At 33.6% G+C, this 20,493-nt stretch overlaps 2 protein-coding genes across 4 annotated transcripts; both read left to right on the top strand.

The window, feature by feature from the left end:
* Positions 1-6,913: 6,913 nt before the first annotated feature.
* Positions 6,914-11,794, top strand: LOC140834120 (rhodanese-like/PpiC domain-containing protein 12, chloroplastic). Of its 3 annotated transcripts, XM_073198778.1 has the most exons (9): positions 6,915-7,248; positions 7,694-7,810; positions 8,016-8,107; positions 9,960-10,060; positions 10,152-10,262; positions 10,407-10,515; positions 10,824-10,874; positions 11,323-11,420; positions 11,538-11,794. In XM_073198778.1, exons 1-8 carry the CDS (start codon positions 6,999-7,001, stop codon positions 11,401-11,403), a joined length of 912 nt encoding a protein of 303 aa, XP_073054879.1. In that variant the 5' UTR covers positions 6,915-6,998; the 3' UTR covers positions 11,404-11,420; positions 11,538-11,794. The 3 variants fall into 3 exon arrangements, with proteins under 3 accessions (XP_073054877.1, XP_073054879.1, XP_073054878.1); XM_073198776.1 differs by lacking the exons at positions 11,323-11,420; positions 11,538-11,794 and adding an exon at positions 11,026-11,284 and having other exon boundaries at positions 6,914-7,248; XM_073198777.1 differs by having other exon boundaries at positions 6,916-7,248; positions 11,323-11,794.
* Positions 11,795-12,385: 591 nt separating this feature from the next.
* LOC140834119 (calcium-dependent protein kinase 2-like) lies at positions 12,386-16,123 on the top strand. Its single transcript, XM_073198775.1, has 8 exons — positions 12,386-13,437; positions 13,940-14,083; positions 14,199-14,351; positions 14,499-14,614; positions 14,829-14,996; positions 15,079-15,206; positions 15,292-15,391; positions 15,682-16,123. The coding sequence occupies exons 1-8, from the start codon at positions 12,756-12,758 to the stop codon at positions 15,784-15,786; spliced, it is 1,596 nt and encodes a 531-aa protein (XP_073054876.1). The 5' UTR covers positions 12,386-12,755; the 3' UTR covers positions 15,787-16,123.
* The last annotated feature ends 4,370 nt before the right edge of the window (positions 16,124-20,493 follow it).

Below are 20,493 nucleotides of genomic sequence, written 5' to 3'. Positions count from 1 at the left end.
TGACATACAAGTACTAGATAACAAAAATCAATTAGAGAAATTTTATACTGTGAAAAATAAATATACAAGCAGTTTTGAGAATTGCTTGGTGGCAATTGGAGATAGATAGAAAGAAATGACAGATGATGGAAAGTACAATAATATGAATGATAATGTTGTTGTCAATTTACACTTGGTCATAGCAGACAAAGTACTGTCGAGTATATATAAGAAATACGACAAAAGTTATCTGGATTCTCTAGCAAAGATGTACAAAGCCAAATCACTACACAATAAGATTTTTCTAAAGATAAAATTTTATACTCTTCAAATGACGGAATCATCATCAATGACTTATCATATCAACACTTTAAATACCATATTTTTCTAACTCACCTCTATGAAGCATAAAATAAAGGAAAAAGAATGTGCAGAAATTTTACTTCAAAGTCTACAGAGTTCATATAGTCAACTTATCATCAATTTAACCAACAGTATCCTCAAATTTTTTCAAAATTCGACGATGTTCTAACTGCGCTTCTCGGAGGAAAAAAGGTGTAAGATTAAGGAAGATATGTTGGGAACTTCAAAACAGATAGAAAATTTCTCGATAATAAGAGGAAGATTTATGGACCTTGACTCCAGTGAGAGTCAAAGACGCGATAGATCGAAATTGAAAAGTAAGAAGAAAAATATTTACTGCTTTAAATGTGTCGGTAAATGACACTACAAAAAAGAGTGTATGAGTATCGAGAAAGGTTCTCAAGAAAATGTAGCAAGTACTTCAGGCGGTGGTGAGATATTGTTCAACAAAGCTGCAGAAGGCAAACAAAATTTTGTGATACATATATTATTGATTCAGGAGTGACGTGACACATGACGTCCCAGAGAGAATGGTTTGATCAGTATGAACCAATCTCAGGATGATCTGTATTTATGGGAAATGATCATGCCCTAAAAATTGTTGGGATCGTTACCATCAAAATAGAAATGTTTGATGACACTGTTCACATCATACAGGAGTTATCACATATGAAAGGGTTGATGAAAAATCTCGTCCTTAGGGCAATTGGATGGTATCAGGCGTGTTAAGGAATTACTATTACCTAAAATTTTTGGTGACCGACAAAATCAAAACAAAACTTAACTGTTTTAGGAAACAACTGCAATCTTTTGTGTATAACATGAAGCAGTTCAACCGTCTAATCTTACAACCGCCTAGTTTTCAACCGCTTGAATTTTAGTCCGCCTACCTTCAATCGTTTGAAGTAGAAAAATTTCAAACTTATTAAAGAACTTCCCAACCAGCTAGCTGTTCGAAGACTTTAAATTGAGTCATTAAAGAGCTATTTATTGCTCACTAAATGAAAGACATTTTCTAATCGGTTCATGACATTTAATGGTTTTGCACCGCTACAAATCAACTATGTCATACACCAGTCCCGATATTGATATGCATTTATGTCACTATCTCAGAAAAGAAAGATTGTTTATATTCTATAAGTTCTGATGGTAAAAATAGTTGCCATAAAAGAATACTCAGCAGCAACTCTTCAAGGAGCATGATTCAAAGCTATGCTAGCAAAGAGAACATTAAATACTTTGCTGAAGAACATTTAATGTATCTGCAGCTGATAGTGACACATCATTCCAAGGTTACATGTTAACGTTACTCGTCTCTTTCCGACCGTTGGAATGACAGCTTATATAAGAAGAGCTGGAAGTATGCAAGAAATATACAATCGTCAAGCTTTCCACAGTGCAATTACTACAAGCCTGCATACTTAAAGAATCTGAGCGCAATCAAAGATTATATACCTCATCGTTCATCAAGCACGCACTCAACGGAAATATATCCGATCATTCAAAGATCATGTTCGTGCTACTAAAACCGATTGTTTTACTTACATCAGTAACCTTGATTATTTGACTAATAGTGGTGTCTAGTGAACCGAGAGTTCTTAAAATCCAGAAGTGTAAAGTGATCACTAAGAGTTCTAAAACAGGCAGTATCATAAGTCCTGATTGGAGTGAGCTGTTGCAAAGAGTTTTGTAAAGCCAAAGTATTTTACTGGAATCCTTCTTACAGAGGAATAAAGGGTGATATAGGAGTCTTACCTCAGAACAACCATAAAAATCCTCTGTCTTTACATTTCAAACTATATCTTATTGATTAGACTGCCAACCGGTTGAAACTATAATTAGAAATATTGAACCGTTTTCCGCACTTTTCAAGTGGTTCATATTTCTAACTATGTGAGAAAAACTTGCAACCGCCTAAAAATGGTTGAAAACAAATTTTAAAAGAAAATATTTTCGAATAGTTTATTCACCCCCCCTCTAAAATCTTTTCCGATCCTAATAGGGTGCAAAACCAGTATCGAGAACGAGATCATGAAAATTGTGAAGGGTGTGCTTGTCGTTATGAAAGCAGAAAAAGTTGCTGCAAATCTGTATGTACTTTTGGGAAAAAAACACAAAGAGACGGAACTAGCTGTTGCATGGTTGGTTCAGGAGAACAATTAAAAGTTTTATAACATAGAAAGCTTGAACATATGTCAGAACAAGGATTTAAAATTTTCTCAGAATGAAAGATGCTGCTAGGGTTTAGAAAAGTGTCATTACCTATTTGTGAATATTGTGTTACTCGTAAACAACACAGATAAAAATTTAACACTTTTACTTCAAAAGTAAAAGCATATTGGAGCTGATTCATTCAGATGTTTGGCAAGCACTGGTTGTATCATTAGAAGAAGCGAGATATTCTGTCTCGTTCATTGATAATGTCTATAGGAGATGTTTGATGTATCCAATCAAGAAGAAATCATATGTTTTTCAGGTTTTTAAAGATTTCAAAGCGTGGGTTGAACTTCATTCTTAAATTAAAATAAAGTGTATGAGAACTGAAAATGGAGGAAAATATACTAATGACAAATTTGATGCATTTTGTCAACATAAGGGTATCAAAAGGCAGCTTACACACCTCAACAGAATAGAGTGACAGAGGAGATGAACAAGACCTTGTTGGACAGGACAAGAGTCATGTTGAGGGCTGCGGGTTTAGCCAAGTCATTTTGGACATAAGCAGTCAAAACTGTTTGTTATATCATCAATCGTTCTCATTCAGTGACGATTAATCTAAAGACTCCGATGGAGATGTGGACTGGGAAGCCGACTGATTACTTTCATTTCCATACATTTGGAAGTCTTGTGTACATTCAGTACAATGGTCAAGAAATATCGAAGTTGGATTCAAAATCCAGAAAGTGCATCTTTTTGAGTTATGCTGATGGAATAAAATAGTTTCGCTTGTGAGATCCAACTATCCACAAGATTGTCATCAGCAGGGATGTTATCTTCGAGAAAGACAATTAAATTGAGATAGACACACTGAATACAGAAACCATTGTAATTCAAGTGGAAAATAAGACAGACAAAGATCAAATTTCTTGTGAAGTAGTACCAGAGCACGATGAACAAAAACATGTTGAGTCTGAAGTTTCCAAAGTGAGGAAGTCAACTCGAGAGAGAAGATCAGTAGGTTGGCTTTCGGATTATGTCACTGAAAGTAATATTGCATATTATCATAAAACAGTGAGCCTTCGAGTTTCCATAAGGCTACTCAAAGCTCGAATATATCTTTGTGGATGACAGCAATGCAAGAAAAATTGGAGGCATTAGAAATGAATAAAACTTGAGGGTCTTGTTAAACTACCACGAGGGAGGAAAGCTAGATTGGTGATAAAACAGATGAGTCTATAAGATCAAGCGTGATGAAAATAGCCAAGTGGAGTGATATCATACTAGATTGGTGGTAAAAAGGTACACTCAAAAAGAAGACATTGACTTCAATTAGATATTTTCTCATATGGTTCGACTTACAATATTAGAGTAGTGTTGGCAATGTGTGCAGTGTTTGACTTAAATCTAGAATAGCTAGATTTAAAAAAGACATTTCTTCATAGGATCTTGAAGAAGAAATCTATATGCTCCAGCCAGAAGGTCTTGCAGAAACAAGCAAAGAGAATTTGGTTTGTAGATTGAACAAATCTATGTACGGTCTCAAACAGACGTCGATGTATTAGTACATGAGATTCGATTCGTATATCATGAGTCTTAGACACAACATACTTATTGTAGACCCTTGTACATATTTCAAGAGGTTTTGTGATGTTTATATGATGTTGCTGTTGTATGTGGATGACATGTTGGTAACATGCACCAACAAAGATAAGATCAAAGAATTGTATGCACAATTGGATAGGGAATTTGATATGAAGGACTTGAGACCAAAAAATAAAATTTTAGAATGCAAGTTTATCGAGACAGAAGTAATAAATAGATTTAGCTTTTCCATAACAATTATTGAAGAAAGTCTTGCAATACTTCAACACGCAAAATAATAAGTCAATCTTGGCTCCTCTTTCTGTTAATTTCACGTTATCTTCCAAGATGTGTCCTAGCAGTCAAGCAGAAAGGATAAAGATGTCTCTAGTAGCATATGCATCAGCAATGAGTAGTTTGATGTTCGCCATGATTTGTACGAGACCAGACATTGCTCAAGCAGTTAGTCGGTATATGGTGAATCATGTACGAGAGCATTGGAAGTACGTTTAAGAGGATCCTGAGATACATTAAGGGTACCTCAAATGCTACATTATGTTTTTGGAGGATCCGATTTTACATTCAGGGTTATGTCAATTCAGATGATAGAGGTGATCCTGATAAGAGGAAATCTATTACTGATTATTTGTTTACACTTGCAGGAGGATCAGTAAGCTGAGTTTCAAAATTCCATACAGTTGTGACATTATCTATAACGGAGGTAAAATATATGACAACCACTCAAGCTTGCAAAGAGGCAATATAAATTAAAAGGATACTGAAAGAGATTGATCACAAAAAAAAAATAACGTTTCTTTGTTTTGTGACAGTCATGTTGCTTTGCACATTGTAAGGAATCCAACTTTTCATTCCAGGACTAAACACGTTGACGTTCAATTTCACTTTGTGCGAGAATTAGTAGAGAAAAACATTATGGATATGTAAAAGATTCATACAAAAGATAGCATAGCTGACATTTTGACCAAGCCAGTGAACACTGATAAGTTTAAGTGGTGTATCTTCTCAAGTGGCATAAAAAAAACGTAATCATCAAAAAATGATAAGATTGAAAGGATATGTGGAGTTATATTTGATTCTCAATCAAATCTCCAAGTAGAAGAATATGAATGGTTGACAGAAAACATTGATGATGGAAAATGATGGTTGGCAGACAATATTGATGAATTGTCACAATTATGGCAATGAAAAATTCAGATCTTGTTTTCATAATGAAAATTTTAATTAGATAAATAGATGTATCATTCAGCTCTTTCTAAGCATCCTCTTATTGAGTTCTTTCTCTCATCTTATAAGCATACTTCTTTGAGTTCTTAGTTCTATAATAGTTGTAAGGTATTGTTCTCCTGTAGTAAGATAGAGTGTTCTTTTTTGAAACTTGTTAAGAAAAAATTGTAAGAAATTGTAACTACAAAATATTATAGTGGAATTATTTGTGTGTGGTTTTTACCCAATTAATTTTTAGAGATTTTTTACGTAAATCTCGTTGTTCAATTTTATACTTTACTTTCATATTTATATCCCATGATACTGCACCAAAGACCAACACAAACGTCTCTCCTTAACAATAGAATCCAAGTATTTGAGTTTGTCAATATGTGATTCTTCTACCATTTGGTCCACACCCACAACTTCTTATAGTTCTCTATGAAGTTTCTTCATCACATGAGGATGCCTAAACCAAGAAGTTACAGATTTATAGTATATGCATCGATATCTGGTAGAAGTGTTTCTGCGTACCTATTTGAAAAGGTATGTGGATGTCACTTTGTGGTGCTCTTGTTTAGGTTTTTGTATATAGAGATATTAACAAAACAGTGTAATGATTTTTTATGCAGCTTAGATTTTGATATTTGTGCTTTATGAAACTATTAAAAATCATATTTTGGATACTGTCATGATTGGTTGTACAAGGTATTATCACGTACATCAAGTTTATGAAATACAAAAATTTTGTATAAAATATTTTAATTTGAATTTTTTAATATAATATTAGTATCAAAACTCTTGCGAGACCATCTCATGAGTCAGCTTTGTGAGATAGATATCCGACATTACTCATGAAAAGTAATAATTTTATGTCAAATATTTTCTACTGCAAAAGTATTGTTTTTTGTCAGCTATGTTATGAAAAAATTATTGTGTAATATATGTTGATTTGTGTGAAAAATATTTGAATCATGATAAATATTACTTTTTATGTCTAAAGTATTATTTTTTATACAACAATATATATTTTGTTAGTTATATATGAAGAAATATTGTGCTTATGATGTATGCTGATTTGAATGAAAATATAATTTTTATGTCAAAAGTATATTGTGTAATATATGTGATTTTATTGAAAAATATTAATTTTTATGTTAAAAATATTGCATTTCTTTAGATATGAATCAGATCGATGTGTTTAAAGGATGTAGATACGTAAAAATACTAGAGGCCCCAAGATACATTAGGATTAATTCTTGGACATGTATTCATACTAATTGAGTGCAACATTAAATTAAGATGGAACCATTGTTTACATCATTTTTTATGAAATGACTAAAACAGATAATAATTATAATGTGCTTCAACGGTTTAATTATCTATAAAATAATAACACATAGTTTTCAAACTATGTTAGTCAAATAAATTACACTAAACAAATCATGTGTGACATGTTAAATCGAAAAATTATTGACAGAAAAATTAGTTAATTCACTCCACCAATTCAGACATATCCGTTGCTAATTTATTCGAAGGCGTAGTTGATTAATCTTAAATGTTATTCTCGTGTTTTACATGTGCGATGATTAAGAAAAGTCGCGTTACCTCGAGTCGAAGGTAAAAAGGTTATCATTGCAGAAAAACTCCCATCTTCTCCATTCTCTGATTCATATTTCGAAGAGCAAGCGATGTTAAGAGCTTCATCTTGCCATCTCTCGCCAAGTATTTTCACAACCCCGTCACCTATCTTTGCTCTGCTGCCCGCTCTCAACTATCACCAAATCTTCCCCATCTCCCAAGGGCAGGCATCGCGGTCTATTTTACATCGAAGAATTACTCACGTTCTACCCGTTTATCGCCGTAATTATTGCTTTTTTAGCTCCAAATTGAGTGGGGTTTCCGGAATGATCGGTCAATGTAGCATTCCTAAGGCTGCAGGTTTGTCACTGATGGAGCCCAATACCATTTTCTACGTTTTGATGTTTGTTTGTGTTCAAGTTCCGATTTTTGTAGTTATCTATTGTTTTGGTTTTCTGGGGTTCTTTTTCAATTGTTGTAAGATTACGTTGGTTCCTTTTATTAGTTTGTGTTGGTTAATTTGTTGGTTTTTATTGGAGGTAATCTTTCATTTTATTTCATTTTCGAGTGTGGTTAATTTACGTTTCTTCATGCAATCCTTATTTCTAGATACCATTCTCCTTTCCAAAAACATATGCATATGTTATACGTATATATGTATGAATGTATGTAATCATAATGGCGCGCTAGCATTTGTATATGTACGTGTGCTTGTGTATTTTGTTAGCATAATAGTCTCTAAGATATCATTTTCTGGTTTCTTGAAGTTTCATTCAGTTCAGGTTTTGCTTCTTTTTTTTTTCAGCTTCATTCGGCACTGAAAGTAACTCCAAAGAAGCCAGAGAATTATTGGTGCAGCACTTGCTTGTCAAAGAAGATGATCAGGACCTCTTGCTTGAACTACAGAAAAGAGCTGCTGAAGGTTAGTTTCTATATTGGCTCTTGTTAAATTAGAGTCCAAATTGGTAGATTCGGTGGTGAAACGGAGGAGCAGTGTTCAGCTGGTGTTTTTCTTTCTTAGATTCAGTTTCTGATAGAAGCTCAAGCTTCAAATCTAGAAAATGTTAAAGCTTTTTGCTCTATCTCCATTTTGTTGTTTTTGTGACAGCATCACTTTTTGCATTCAGGGGAGGATTTAAGTGACTTGGCTGTGGAATACTCTATCTGCCCGTCTAAAGAAGAAGGTGGGATGCTTGGTTGGGTGAGAAGAGGGCAGATGGTATGCTGTTTGTGTGAATCTCAATTGCTGCTTATTTCATTTAATAAAAATGTCTATTCAAATTATATTTTTTTAATGTTGATTTTATTTACTTCTTTCCAATGGGATTGTTTGCGAAACTATGCATTCCAAATCAAGCGATGGTATTGGAAGGGTGAATCATCAGCCATACTCTCTTTTATTTAGTTAACCTGTAATTTTATTTTTCAATATTGGTTAGTGAAAATATCTAAGGCAAGATGATATCTCAATCAAACAGAATCGTATTTATTTGATTTGTGATTATTTTATTTGGGTGCTGAGTTTTGTCACACCCCGCGCCTGGTGCGTTTGACACCACCATTTTTTGGCAAATATAACATAAAAATCAATTTCTTTATAATGCAAAACTCCAAAAAAAAAACAAACGAAATAGAATGAGTAAGTGTCTACAACTGAAATCAAATAACGATAACAAACTTAAACACGTATCTCGATCTCAAATTGTTTTTCATCACCAGCCATAGAACATATTTAGTTCATCCTTGTCTAACTGATATTCGTTCTTATCTGGGGGGTGGGGGGAAGTAAAATGATGAGTGTTTGGAGAAACACTCAGCAAGCCAGGGTTTTATACTCATTGTGTATGGTCATATCATGTACAAAACATAATCATACAGTACTGATATTTCATTTTATTTTCCATGTTTCACTGATCAGTCTCTAATTGTTAGTTTTCTAAAGGGTGAGACATATAACAGTTTTATACCCATCGTGTAGGGTCATATCATAAAATAACATCTTTTGGAATTCCTATCCATATCGAACGCAAATCATAACAGTGCTTAAATGGAATTCTTGGATAGAACATAAAACAAAGAATGCACACTCGATCGATTAAACACATATATTTATATTTTAAAAAGTAGTACTGATTTTGCTTAGGACAGATTTCTGCCTACTCGAACTTGAATCAATCTCTGCAGCATTTCGCGTACTACCTGCCTCTGGCCTTGTTCGAAATTTTTAGAGAATTTGTGGTGTGATTCTGCAGGGTTTGAGGGCTTATTTATAGGTGTTTGCTCTTCTTATTTTGGCACAATAATTCCATAATTCGATCATTCCATGATTAGCGAAAAATCTCTTCCATAATTCAGCCCAAATCTTTCCAAAATTAGCGTCTTGGGCACCAAGTCCGATATTTGAAATTTTAGTCATAGCCAAGTCTTATTTTCGTGGTCTTCATGGTTTTCCTTTAATTTCATTAGATATTGTAAATGGCGAGAAGTGGTGGCGGAGCAGCCAGTAACCGCCTACCGTCTCAGTCACCTCGATTGAATTTTTTTAGCAATTTTTTAATAGATAATCATATATAATCATACATTGTAATTACAAATAATCATCATTTTCTACCTATATATATATAATTAAATAATGTTTATGCATAAAAAAACTTCATACAACATAATACGATCTAGACATAGTGAAAAAATATATAAATGCAAACTAACAAGATAGTTAAGGTGGTGGCTGATGGCGGCGGCTGGACGTGGTTTGAGATAGGTGGTGGTTGATGGTGGACACTTGAAATGAAAAGTAAATACAAAAGAGAGTGAGATGTGTTTTTATTATATATAAAGTTTTTATAATTGATTAACTTCGACTTGTTTTTAAAATTATTAGATTTTGACAGTTGACTAGGATTTTAAAATCATTGACCACCTCTGCCCTGCTCGTCGCCGGATAGCCTCGAACCGCCTATAGAGACCGTCTTAGACAAAGGTGGGGCGGTCGAGGGCCGCCTACCGCCTAGACCGTCGTTTAAAACACTGATTTCATTTAAAAATTGCACCTTGACTGTAAAGTTAATCAGGTGCCAGAATTTGATGAAGTCGCATTTGCTGCTCCATTAAATAAAGTTGTAAGGTGCAAGACTAAATTTGGATGGCATTTGTTGCAAGTTCTCTCAGAGAGGTAAAATTCAATATATATTTTAAACCGAGTATAGACTCTAGATGGAGAACGGATGTGCTTTTTATCGTAATTTTTGCACTTTCTGTTGCAGGGAGGAATCAGTACTTGAAGACATCCAACCTGTTGAGTTTCATGAGAAAATGCAAAATCCAGCGTTTCTTAAAGATGCCCAATTGATTGATGTTCGAGAACCTGAAGAAGTGTAAGCAAATATTTTCGCATCCTAAGAATAAAAAAGGAAAAAAAATGCAGGATTCAGGAAACTAATGTGTTAGATTTTGATTTATCATTTCGTTTTATGGAAATAGTATGTTATCACAATTTAAATTTTGTTTTCTTGATACAGGGCCCAAGCTTCGCTGGCAGGTTTCCAGGTTCTTCCACTTCGGCAGTTTGGAAACTGGGGACCTGAAATTTTGACAATGTTAGATCCTCAGATTGATACATACGTCCTGGTATGTTCTAAACCTTTGTTCCAAGTTGTGCACTGATTATTAAGCTGTGAAATATCATTTTGATAGGAACGACTATTTTTTATTACTGTGTTGCTATTGAGATTAGTGACAGCATACCTAATATTCATTATCAGTTGCATGTACCCTTTTTATCTGAATGCATCAGTTATGACCTTTTTACTTATACTAAATTAACTCATCATTGGCTTTTTAATTAAATACTAACCTGCCATTTGTCTATTTTTGCCATCAGATTTCATGTAGAGTTACAAGTTTTTGCTTATTGTTATATTAAAACTTTAATGCAGTGCCATCATGGTATGCGGTCATTGCAAGTCGCCAAATGGTTGCAGACACAGGTGAATCTTATGAATTTCTACAGAAAATAGCATGTTGGGAAGCTAAAGTAAAATTACACTCTAAAAAAATGATCGTGTGGGGGCAGTGGCGAAGGCCAGAACCCTGGCTTCAGTTTAGTTCTCTTAGCTTAGAAATTTCCCTCGTCTACAGTTTGGCTCTCCCAAGGTTTGTCCCCGACCTAATCCAAGCATGACCCTATTGCAATTGGGATGTGACCTAGGACAGTCTACCTAAGGCCAATAAAGTTCTGCTTTGATACCACTCTGCCATTCCAATCACCGTCAAAAAATTGGTTTGAATCATGGGAAAAACTCCACTATACAATATATAACTCCTTGAAGGGATTAAGTTTTGCTTTTGTTTCTTGATACTGTTAGTGCATGACCATAATAGTATCAATAAATGCATAATGGCTAAGTTCTTCTGTATCATAACTTTGGATTTCAGGGATTTAGGAGAGTATTCAATGTCTCCGGAGGAATTCATGAATATGCTATGAAAGCAGATCCATCGGTTCCAACCTACTAATTTTGCATTGCGTCTAGGTATATTTTTCTTTTTCTCGTTTCCCTTATGTTGTGTCATCCCCCATGGAAGAATTATCCAATTGTTATGTAGAACATATAGTTTTTCGGTTGAGTTGAGAAACTTCTTGTTAGAAGGTTTTGGTACGGAGGCCAAAATGGAAGTTAAGGCACTGTGCATGAATTGCCAGAATATCTCAATGGCTTTGCTCAAAACTTGTGATAATATTGTTGAAGAAGATAACAGAACATCCTCTACATTTGTTCCATTAACTTGGGTACTGTCTCTCAAGGCACTAGTACTATCAATCTATATGAAGAACTTGTTCTTCGGCTGAATGGTAACGATACGACTCAAAATAATTCAATGATAGAGTTGTTGATTGACCAGTGTATCTATATTCCTATATATCTTTGTCATAAAGAGGCATAAATCTTATGTTACAAATCATGTAACATCTCATGTTACACTATTTAAATTTGTAAAATATATATCATACAAAGATAATGATAACTTTTTTTGGAACTTTCATGTATGTCACAAATTTAAACCGTGTTAAGTAGAGACGTTGTATGATTTGTGATAAAAGATATTTTTTCACAAAACAAATTAGCCCAATTAGTCTATTATTATTAAATTCGAGACATTTACTAATGTTTTATGTTATAGTCTGTTTTTTATAAACCAAAGATAACATTTTTTTTCCAAATTACAAAACATTTCATTTTTTGGTTTAATAAAAATGTCATTGAATACATTTAATAAATTGATATCTTTATCTATCTACATTATCCTAATAAAAATATTTATATATATTTTAATATTTTATATTAAATAATCATATCTTTTATAACATAAAAATATAAAAAAAAGTTTTTATATTTTAATATAATATCTCGAATTGGAAAAGAAAATTTAATAATTTACTAAAAAAATTTAATGTATATGCATGCATGTATCATGGTGAAGGGACAGTGGTTCTTCACAGATGTCAACCAGAAAACCAAAACAAATGCCTGAAATCGCTCCCCGCCATTCGTGCCTGAGATGATTTGTTTTTTCTTTCATTCAAACCAATTTTATCAGAAAAGTAAATTACCAAAATATCCCTTCAATCTCTCACAACCTGGTAACCCTTGGCTCTTCCGACTCTGCATGCATGCACTGCACGCGCTAATTCTCTTTCTAAAGCAATCTCATTTCTTTCACATACCCAAAAGAAGTTTCCCTTTTGCTCTTCCTCCGGGCTCCGGCCACCAGTACACGGCCGTAGCCACTTCGTCTGCCGCATTTCCCTCCCCTTCTGAACTCTCTTCCTTATAAATCATTGAAAACCGAATAACTGATTCATTGACATGGGCAGCTGCTGCTCCCGGAGCGCCACCGTGGATGCTCCATCGGATGAGGTGGGGAAGGTTGAGACCTCAGACGCAGGGCCATCCACCCATAATCCTTCCACCACTCCTCCAAAAACGCCTCCACCAGCGTCCCCAAACCGCTCCCCTAAGCGCTCCAAGCCAACCCCGATAGGCCCTGTTCTTGGTCGGCCCATGGAAGACGTACGTGCCACCTACACCATAGGCAAAGAGCTTGGCCGTGGGCAATTCGGGGTAACCCATCTCTGTACAAATAAACATACCGGTGAACAGTTGGCCTGCAAGACAATAGCAAAGAGAAAGCTGGCGAATAAGGAAGACATCGAGGATGTGAGAAGGGAGGTACAAATCATGCACCATTTGACAGGACAACCCAACATTGTAGAGCTTAAGGGTGCATATGAGGATAAACATTCGGTGCATTTGGTGATGGAATTGTGTGCTGGAGGAGAGCTTTTCGATCGGATCATTGCTAAGGGGCATTACACTGAACGTGCTGCCGCGTCGTTGCTCAGAACCATCGTGCAGATTGTGCACACCTGCCATTCCATGGGGGTTATTCACAGGGATCTCAAGCCTGAGAATTTCTTGCTCTTGAATAAGGATGAGAATGCACCGCTCAAGGCCACAGATTTTGGGCTTTCTGTATTCTACAAAGAGGGTAATAAATGGTTTCTGCAGAATTCATAAATTCTTAGTTCTGCAGCATGCATGGTATTCATAACCATGGATTATTACAAATTTTGCACAAGCATGATTAGACAAACAAAGGGTTGTACAAGAACTGATGAACATAACAAAAAATGACATGTCAAAGGAAAAATGACGCACAATTATGGCCACACGTTTGTGATGATTCAGGCATTGACCTTCAAAAATAACTCTAAGAGACAGTATATTCAAACAAACCGGAGAGTCACGATAATTAAATTATCCAGAGTTATAAAGTATAAATCAAGTAATTTAGGGGATGATCGAGAGTTTGATTTCAGGGAAGTATAATGAAGAAGAGCTATGCAAGTAAGCCAGAGCTAAGGCTTGGATGGTGATTGTGCTTATGAATTATTTTGCAAAAGATTGATGTCCTATAAAATGCTAATATGCCTAGTACGAAATACGTTGAAAACAGCATGTGTAAATCTCATTCTGTCTATGAATTCCAGGAGAACAATTCAAAGACATTGTGGGCAGTGCATATTACATTGCTCCAGAAGTGTTGAAGAGAAAATATGGGCCAGAGGCTGATATTTGGAGTGTTGGAGTCATGTTGTACATACTGCTATGTGGAGTTCCTCCTTTCTGGGCAGGTAATTTACAATATTCATAACTTCGATTTACTTAAATAAAGCAGCATTCTACTTTTCGATTCAGCCCGTCGTCAGAATAGTATTTGAAGTTCTAACGGGAATTTGGTTAGTACAGAATCTGAAAATGGAATTTTCAATGCCATTCTTCGAGGACATGTTGATTTTACAAGCGATCCTTGGCCAACCATTTCAAATGGTGCAAAGGATCTTGTAAGGAAGATGTTGAATTCGGACCCGAAGCAAAGGCTGACAGCATTCCAAGTGCTAAGTACGCATAGTTAAATTGCTGAAAATACTCTGATACTAGACCATTAAGTCTTGCGAAAAATGATTTAACACCTCAGAATTATAAAGTACATAATTACTAAATTATATGGTAGAAGATCATCCTAAAATGTTGTTCTACTCTTTTCAGATCATCCATGGATCAAAGAAGATGGAGAGGCACCTGATACGCCACTTGATAATGCTGTTTTGAATAGGTTGAAACAATTCAGAGCCATGAATAAGTTCAAGAAAATCGCACTTCGGGTAAATTATACTTCTTTCTTTACAAAACTTGTGACACAACAGCAGATTTAGGAAACTAGTTGACGGGGTCGAATTCAAGATTTTCGGGTTTAGGGGGTCAACTGTTGATATTCCTATATTGGAATAATTCCATTACTTTTGGATCATTTCTGTTTAAACTGTAATCTTTTAGGGAAGATGGAACTTGACATGCTGTTAATTCTTGGATGAACAGGTTATTGCTGGCTGTTTATCAGAGGAAGAAATCATGGGATTGAAACAAATGTTCAAGAGCATGGACACAGACAACAGTGGTACAATAACTCTTGAAGAGCTAAAGCAAGGATTGTCGAAGCAAGGCACTAAACTATCTGAATATGAAGTCAAACAGTTGATGGAGGCTGTAAGTATTTCAGAAATTCTGTAAACCTAACTGTAAGTTTTATGTTGTCATTACACTAATGTTGTTCATTATCGGAAATTAGGCCGATGCGGATGGCAATGGGACGATTGACTACGAAGAATTCATCACAGCAACAATGCACATGAATAGAATGGACAGAGAAGAACATCTTTACACAGCATTTCAATATTTCGATAAAGATAATAGCGGGTACTTAATGCTTACGGAACTTTGTATTTGCTTGTAAAATGCTTGAACAGAGTTCTTAACATTAGTTGAATTTTCATGTGATCAGGTGCATTACGATTGAAGAACTAGAGCAAGCTCTAAGAGAATATGGAATGAATGATGAAAAGGATATAAAGGAAATCATTTCTGAAGTTGATGCTGATAATGTAAGCACCTGTTTCTGATATATAACTTGGTGAATCCTCATCTTCATTTCATTGTTAATGTGAAAGTTACGCAATTGAACGTAACTATTACTAGAGACATGTAGTTTAATCTTACAAATTACCAAGAGGTGTGCGCAGCGGCGAGACAAACTTGGCTGTTGCCCCTCCCCCAAAATGGGGAAAAAATTCAAATTTTATTTGTGATGACAGATTAAATAGCCATGTGTCATAGTCTTAGTCCCTCTCGACAACGTGCCGTGTATAAGTTTATTTTAAACATTTGCATGCAGGATGGGAATATTAACTATGAAGAGTTTGTGGCAATGATGAAGAAAGGTAATCCAGAAGCAGCAGCAAACCCCAAGAAGAGAAGAGACGGTGTCTTCGGATTATAGTATTACATCATTCCATCTGTAAGGATATGATGGAGAATCTCATTATATTTTATCCATTTCTTCTTACTTTTTCACTAAAGAGAATATGATTGGCTTACAACTCTCAATACAAATCACGGTACCAAAGCAATTATGTTAAAACAAAATAGAGGGAAAAGGTTTGATGATCTCCGAATGAGGTCCCTAATTCGGGTGATCGGAGAATTGTAACATTAGTCCACATCAGTAAGTATCACATTCAGATTACGGTTGTTTTTCATATACTAGGAGCCTTCAAAGATGCATTACCAATTGTGTTGTTGTGAAATGTGACGGGAGATAATTTTCTTTCCTTTGAAGAATGTTATTTGTTTGTCCTAGCTATGATATTTCTTCTAACAGATTGACGATCAAACATAAACAAGATTCCTCAGGATAAATCGACGTTGTATCTGTTAATCTTCAGATAACATGCAAAATTATGCAGGAATACAAAGTTCAATCTCTTATACTTACAGACAGCTTTTTGAGTCCTTGAACTGGACAAGGCCTCTGATAGTGCAAGTTCAAATGTCTTATCCATGTTTAGTTCCAGTTGTTGAGGAAATTACCTGTAGACTGAAACCTTAGAATGATGTCAAAAACACCAAAGCAAATAATTTTTCCAACAACATCCGGTTACATGGAAGATTATGGTTCATGTGGAAAATTTCTTGATGACAGAAAAGGCTGAGGTTAGAAGCAGTACAGCAAGATAAACTCGCGGTATCTCTAGAATGTGTGCAATTCCATTTAGATGCATCGATTTTGAAACCAATTCCATCGCAAACTTGTTTATGTTTCCAGTTCAGCAATGCTGCTCCGGATAATGTCCACCTAGATAACATGTATTCTTTGTGGTATAGTTTGGTATATAGGATATGATAACTAAGGGATATATAGTATAAGGATAAATCAAGGATAAATATAATGATAAGATAATATGTTGAATGTTTGGGATGATTTTAACAAGAGTGATTAAATTTATATATTGAATTGTAATGACAAAATTAATCCCTATTACAAAAACTTATATTTCATTGTTATCAAGATCTTGTAATTGCATATCTCAATTCTTAAATTATATATACACACACACACACATATATACATGTGTGTGTATATATATATATTTGTGTGTGTGTATATGTATCCATATATTTGTATATATGTATGTATTTAATAAACATTTAACATTAACTTAAATGCATTTAAATTGAGGGTAATTAAGTCATTTGTAATGTATTTTATCATTACATTAAAATTATCACACCTCTTACAAAGGATGTTTTATCCTTCTCAAAATTTATTTATCAAGTGCCCATGATAATATCATGGGCTTTTTAAAAAGGTACCAAACATGTGATAAAGGGGATTATTTATCAATCACACCCTTATCTCATGTACCAAACTAATGCCTAAATATACTAGTTATTTTGCACACGCGATGCATGTGTGTACAATCTTTTTTATTATTATTGATGGACTAAAGTGAAATTTGACAAATTATGAATGGACTAAATTGATATTTGAATTTTTTAAATTAAAAAAATATAAAAATAAAAATGTGTGTTGAATTTTTTTTAAAAAAAACAAAAAAAAAGTGTAATATTAGTATCATATAAGGGTAAAGTTGGAAGAAAAAGTTGATGTCCTTCCTATATGGTTACTATCATGCCCTAAACCTTAATTTTATACTAGTTACTCTGTACACGCGATGCGTGTGTGTACAATCTTTTTTATCATTATCGATGGACTAAAGTGAAATTTGACAAATTATGGAGGAACTAAATTGATATTTGAATGGTTGAAATAAAAATAAAAGTGTGTGATGAAATTTAAAAAAAAAGTGTAATATTAGTATCATCTAAAGGTGAAATTGGAAAAAAAGTTGGTGTCCTCTCTATGTAGTTATTATCATGTCCTCACACTTAATAATATAGTATAAATATATATTATACTAGTTAGGTTGCACACGCGATGCTTGTGTGTACAATCTTTTTTATCATTATCGATGGACTAATTAAAGTGGAATTTTACAAATTATGGAGGAACTAAATTGATATTTGAATTGTTGAAATAAAAAAAAATAAAAGCGTGTTTTGAAATTTAAAAAAAAAACCAAAAAACAAAAGTGTAATATTAGTATCATATAAAGGTATAATTGGAAGAAAAAATCGATGTTCTTCCTAAGTGGTTGCTATTATGTCCTCAACCTTAATAAAATATAGAATAGATTATATATATATATATATATATATATATATATATACACTATACTACTACTATTATAAATATCTGAGTTTGAATTGTGAGCTTACTTTTTTACCCTTTTATTTATTTTATATTTTTTCATGTTCATTTGGTTTTTTAAGTAATTTTCTATGTTAGTTTAATATCTTAATTAATAGTGTACTTAACTTTCATTTGTGAGTTTTCTTTTTTACCCTTTCATTTGTTTTATATTTTGTCATGTTCATGGGGTTTTTTAAGTACATGAAAAAAAACTTGTGTATAATTCTCATTCTATTTTTAATGGTATGAGAACAATTATATAGCTTTGTGGACACAATAGATCAATTTTGTGCATCTTTAGTAAATTGGGACATTAAGCCGGTTGCACTTTATTTTTTCCAATATTATCTCGATAGATTTCGATGTGACTAAGATGTTGTTTTTTCCTATTATTTTAGTTAAAGTGGCTAACAAACTAATTCACGAGATATATGATGGTAACATAGAAAACTACTCGTCAAATAAATTCACTTAGTCGAATAGTGAAATTCAAATTGAATTATACAATATTTCATCAAATTAATTTTGTCTATTATAATATGCTCATGAAATCTAAACAGTTGTATTATTATATGAGATATTGAATAAGAAAAACACTTTGATATATATATTTGAATGATATATCATATACATATCTTACGTTATTTGTGTTCTTCTCAAGATTTTTAAAATACAATAATTAATTTTATATATCGTTCCACAATATATGTTGGGTGCAACAATTGTCCCTGCTTGGTAGAGCGATCGAACTGTGGTGCTTGAGCTGTTGTGCGGTTTAAAAGATTTGAGTTGCACAATTGCCACCAACTATAGCTTTTGGTAAAGCGATTGCAATTGGTATCAGAGCAAATGTCAAGGGTTCGATTCACATTGATTGCAAGGAGTGCAATTATTGGGAGGGAGATTGTTGGGTGCAATAATTGTCTCTGCTTGGTAGAGCGATCGAACCATGGTACTTGAGCTGCTGTGCGATTTAAAATATTTGAGTTGCACCATTACTACTAGCTATAACTTTTGGTAAAGCGGTAAGCGATCGGTCCTACAATATATAAAATATTATAAAACAAAATGTAAACTCGATGAATAAAATTTGTTTTGTTTATGAGATTGAAACTATATCATCCCCATGATATGATGCATGCAATCATTGTTCAAAATCTTCTAAAAAATGACGAACGAAATGACTTTTCTGAATTGCGCCAAATTAAACGATAACATAGTTTTAAGATATAGTCATTTGAAAAGATTTTCAATTTTTTCTCACACTGATTGAAAAATAATTGTTAAAAATTTATTAAACTTATAGTTATATGTTGATAATGTTGATACTAAATATACAAAAATGATATTACAAATATCACGATGTTTGAAGAAATTACAGCACAATTCATTGGTTATGTTGTCGAAGAATATATATGTTATACATACTTTTAGTCAGAGGTAAAAATCTATCACGACTAAAAACAACATTTATTCTTATGAGTTATAGTTGATGATTGTCAAAAACTGAAAAATCATTCAACAATAAAATAAATATTTGGAAAATAAGATTACTGGATAAAAACAATGTAGAAAACCGAAAAAACGTCCTGATAGGGAAATAAATTACGAGCATGTCATATCCCAAATGAGGATTTTAAATAACATAATAGATGTTAAAGACGATCATATATATACTTGCTGAGTATAGCGAAATGGTTAAATGTATATTATAACAAACTACGACAAATAGTTTTTAAGTTATCAAAATCAACCAAGAAGTATATTGAAAAGTGTTTCATGTGGATAAAATAACTTCTCCGATTCATATACCATCTATGGTCATGATTTCTGATTTTGTGGTTTGGTTTGTTTCAATTAATAAATGATATTAGCCATATTTTAATTCATTTAAATATTATCAAAATTTCGTATTTATATTTCAGCAATTTAGTTGCTCACGTGCAACGCACGCATGGCCGTGCTTATTAAGAGGCAAATGAGTCCAATGACTCATGCTCATCTCTTTTTTGGGGACCAAAAATTTTAAAAAAATTATTATATATAATACTAGTTACTAGATAGCACAAAACCAGGTATCTATTAAATGGAACTTGCGTAGCCTGTTCTCGATTTATTCCTCAATTTTCCCTAATATTCATCTGCAGACAAGCCCTAACCGACTTCAATCGTTGCGTCGTCTCTAGGTTTAATTAAAAGAATCGTGAGGAGCTGTAAGTCTATTTTCTCATATTTGTTTTGTTCGGACTTCTAATTTTTTATTGTAGTTTTTTACTTTCTTTGGGGCTTTATGTGGTATCTGTAATCTACGCTTTTGACTGAAATTTTGGTGGATATAATGCTTATCCGACTTTCAATGTGTAGTGTATTTTCTATTTTAATTAAAAGTATTTT

Source organism: Primulina eburnea, chromosome 6 (assembly GCF_022965805.1).
Source record: "Primulina eburnea isolate SZY01 chromosome 6, ASM2296580v1, whole genome shotgun sequence".
Lineage (NCBI taxonomy): Eukaryota > Viridiplantae > Streptophyta > Magnoliopsida > Lamiales > Gesneriaceae > Primulina > Primulina eburnea.
This window is presented reverse-complemented; position numbering and strand designations above follow the sequence as displayed.

Coding starts and splice junctions, on each gene's coding strand:
- LOC140834120 (XM_073198776.1), top strand. CDS start 6,999: ATGTTAAGAGCTTCATCTTGCCATCTCTCGCCAAGTATTTTCACAACC. Junction 7,811..8,015: donor ACAGAAAAGAGCTGCTGAAG/GTTAGTTTCTAT, acceptor TTTTGCATTCAG/GGGAGGATTTAAGTGACTTG. Junction 10,263..10,406: donor GTTCGAGAACCTGAAGAAGT/GTAAGCAAATAT, acceptor TTCTTGATACAG/GGCCCAAGCTTCGCTGGCAG.
- LOC140834119 (XM_073198775.1), top strand. CDS start 12,756: ATGGGCAGCTGCTGCTCCCGGAGCGCCACCGTGGATGCTCCATCGGAT. Junction 14,997..15,078: donor TCAAACAGTTGATGGAGGCT/GTAAGTATTTCA, acceptor ATCGGAAATTAG/GCCGATGCGGATGGCAATGG. Junction 15,207..15,291: donor TTCGATAAAGATAATAGCGG/GTACTTAATGCT, acceptor TCATGTGATCAG/GTGCATTACGATTGAAGAAC.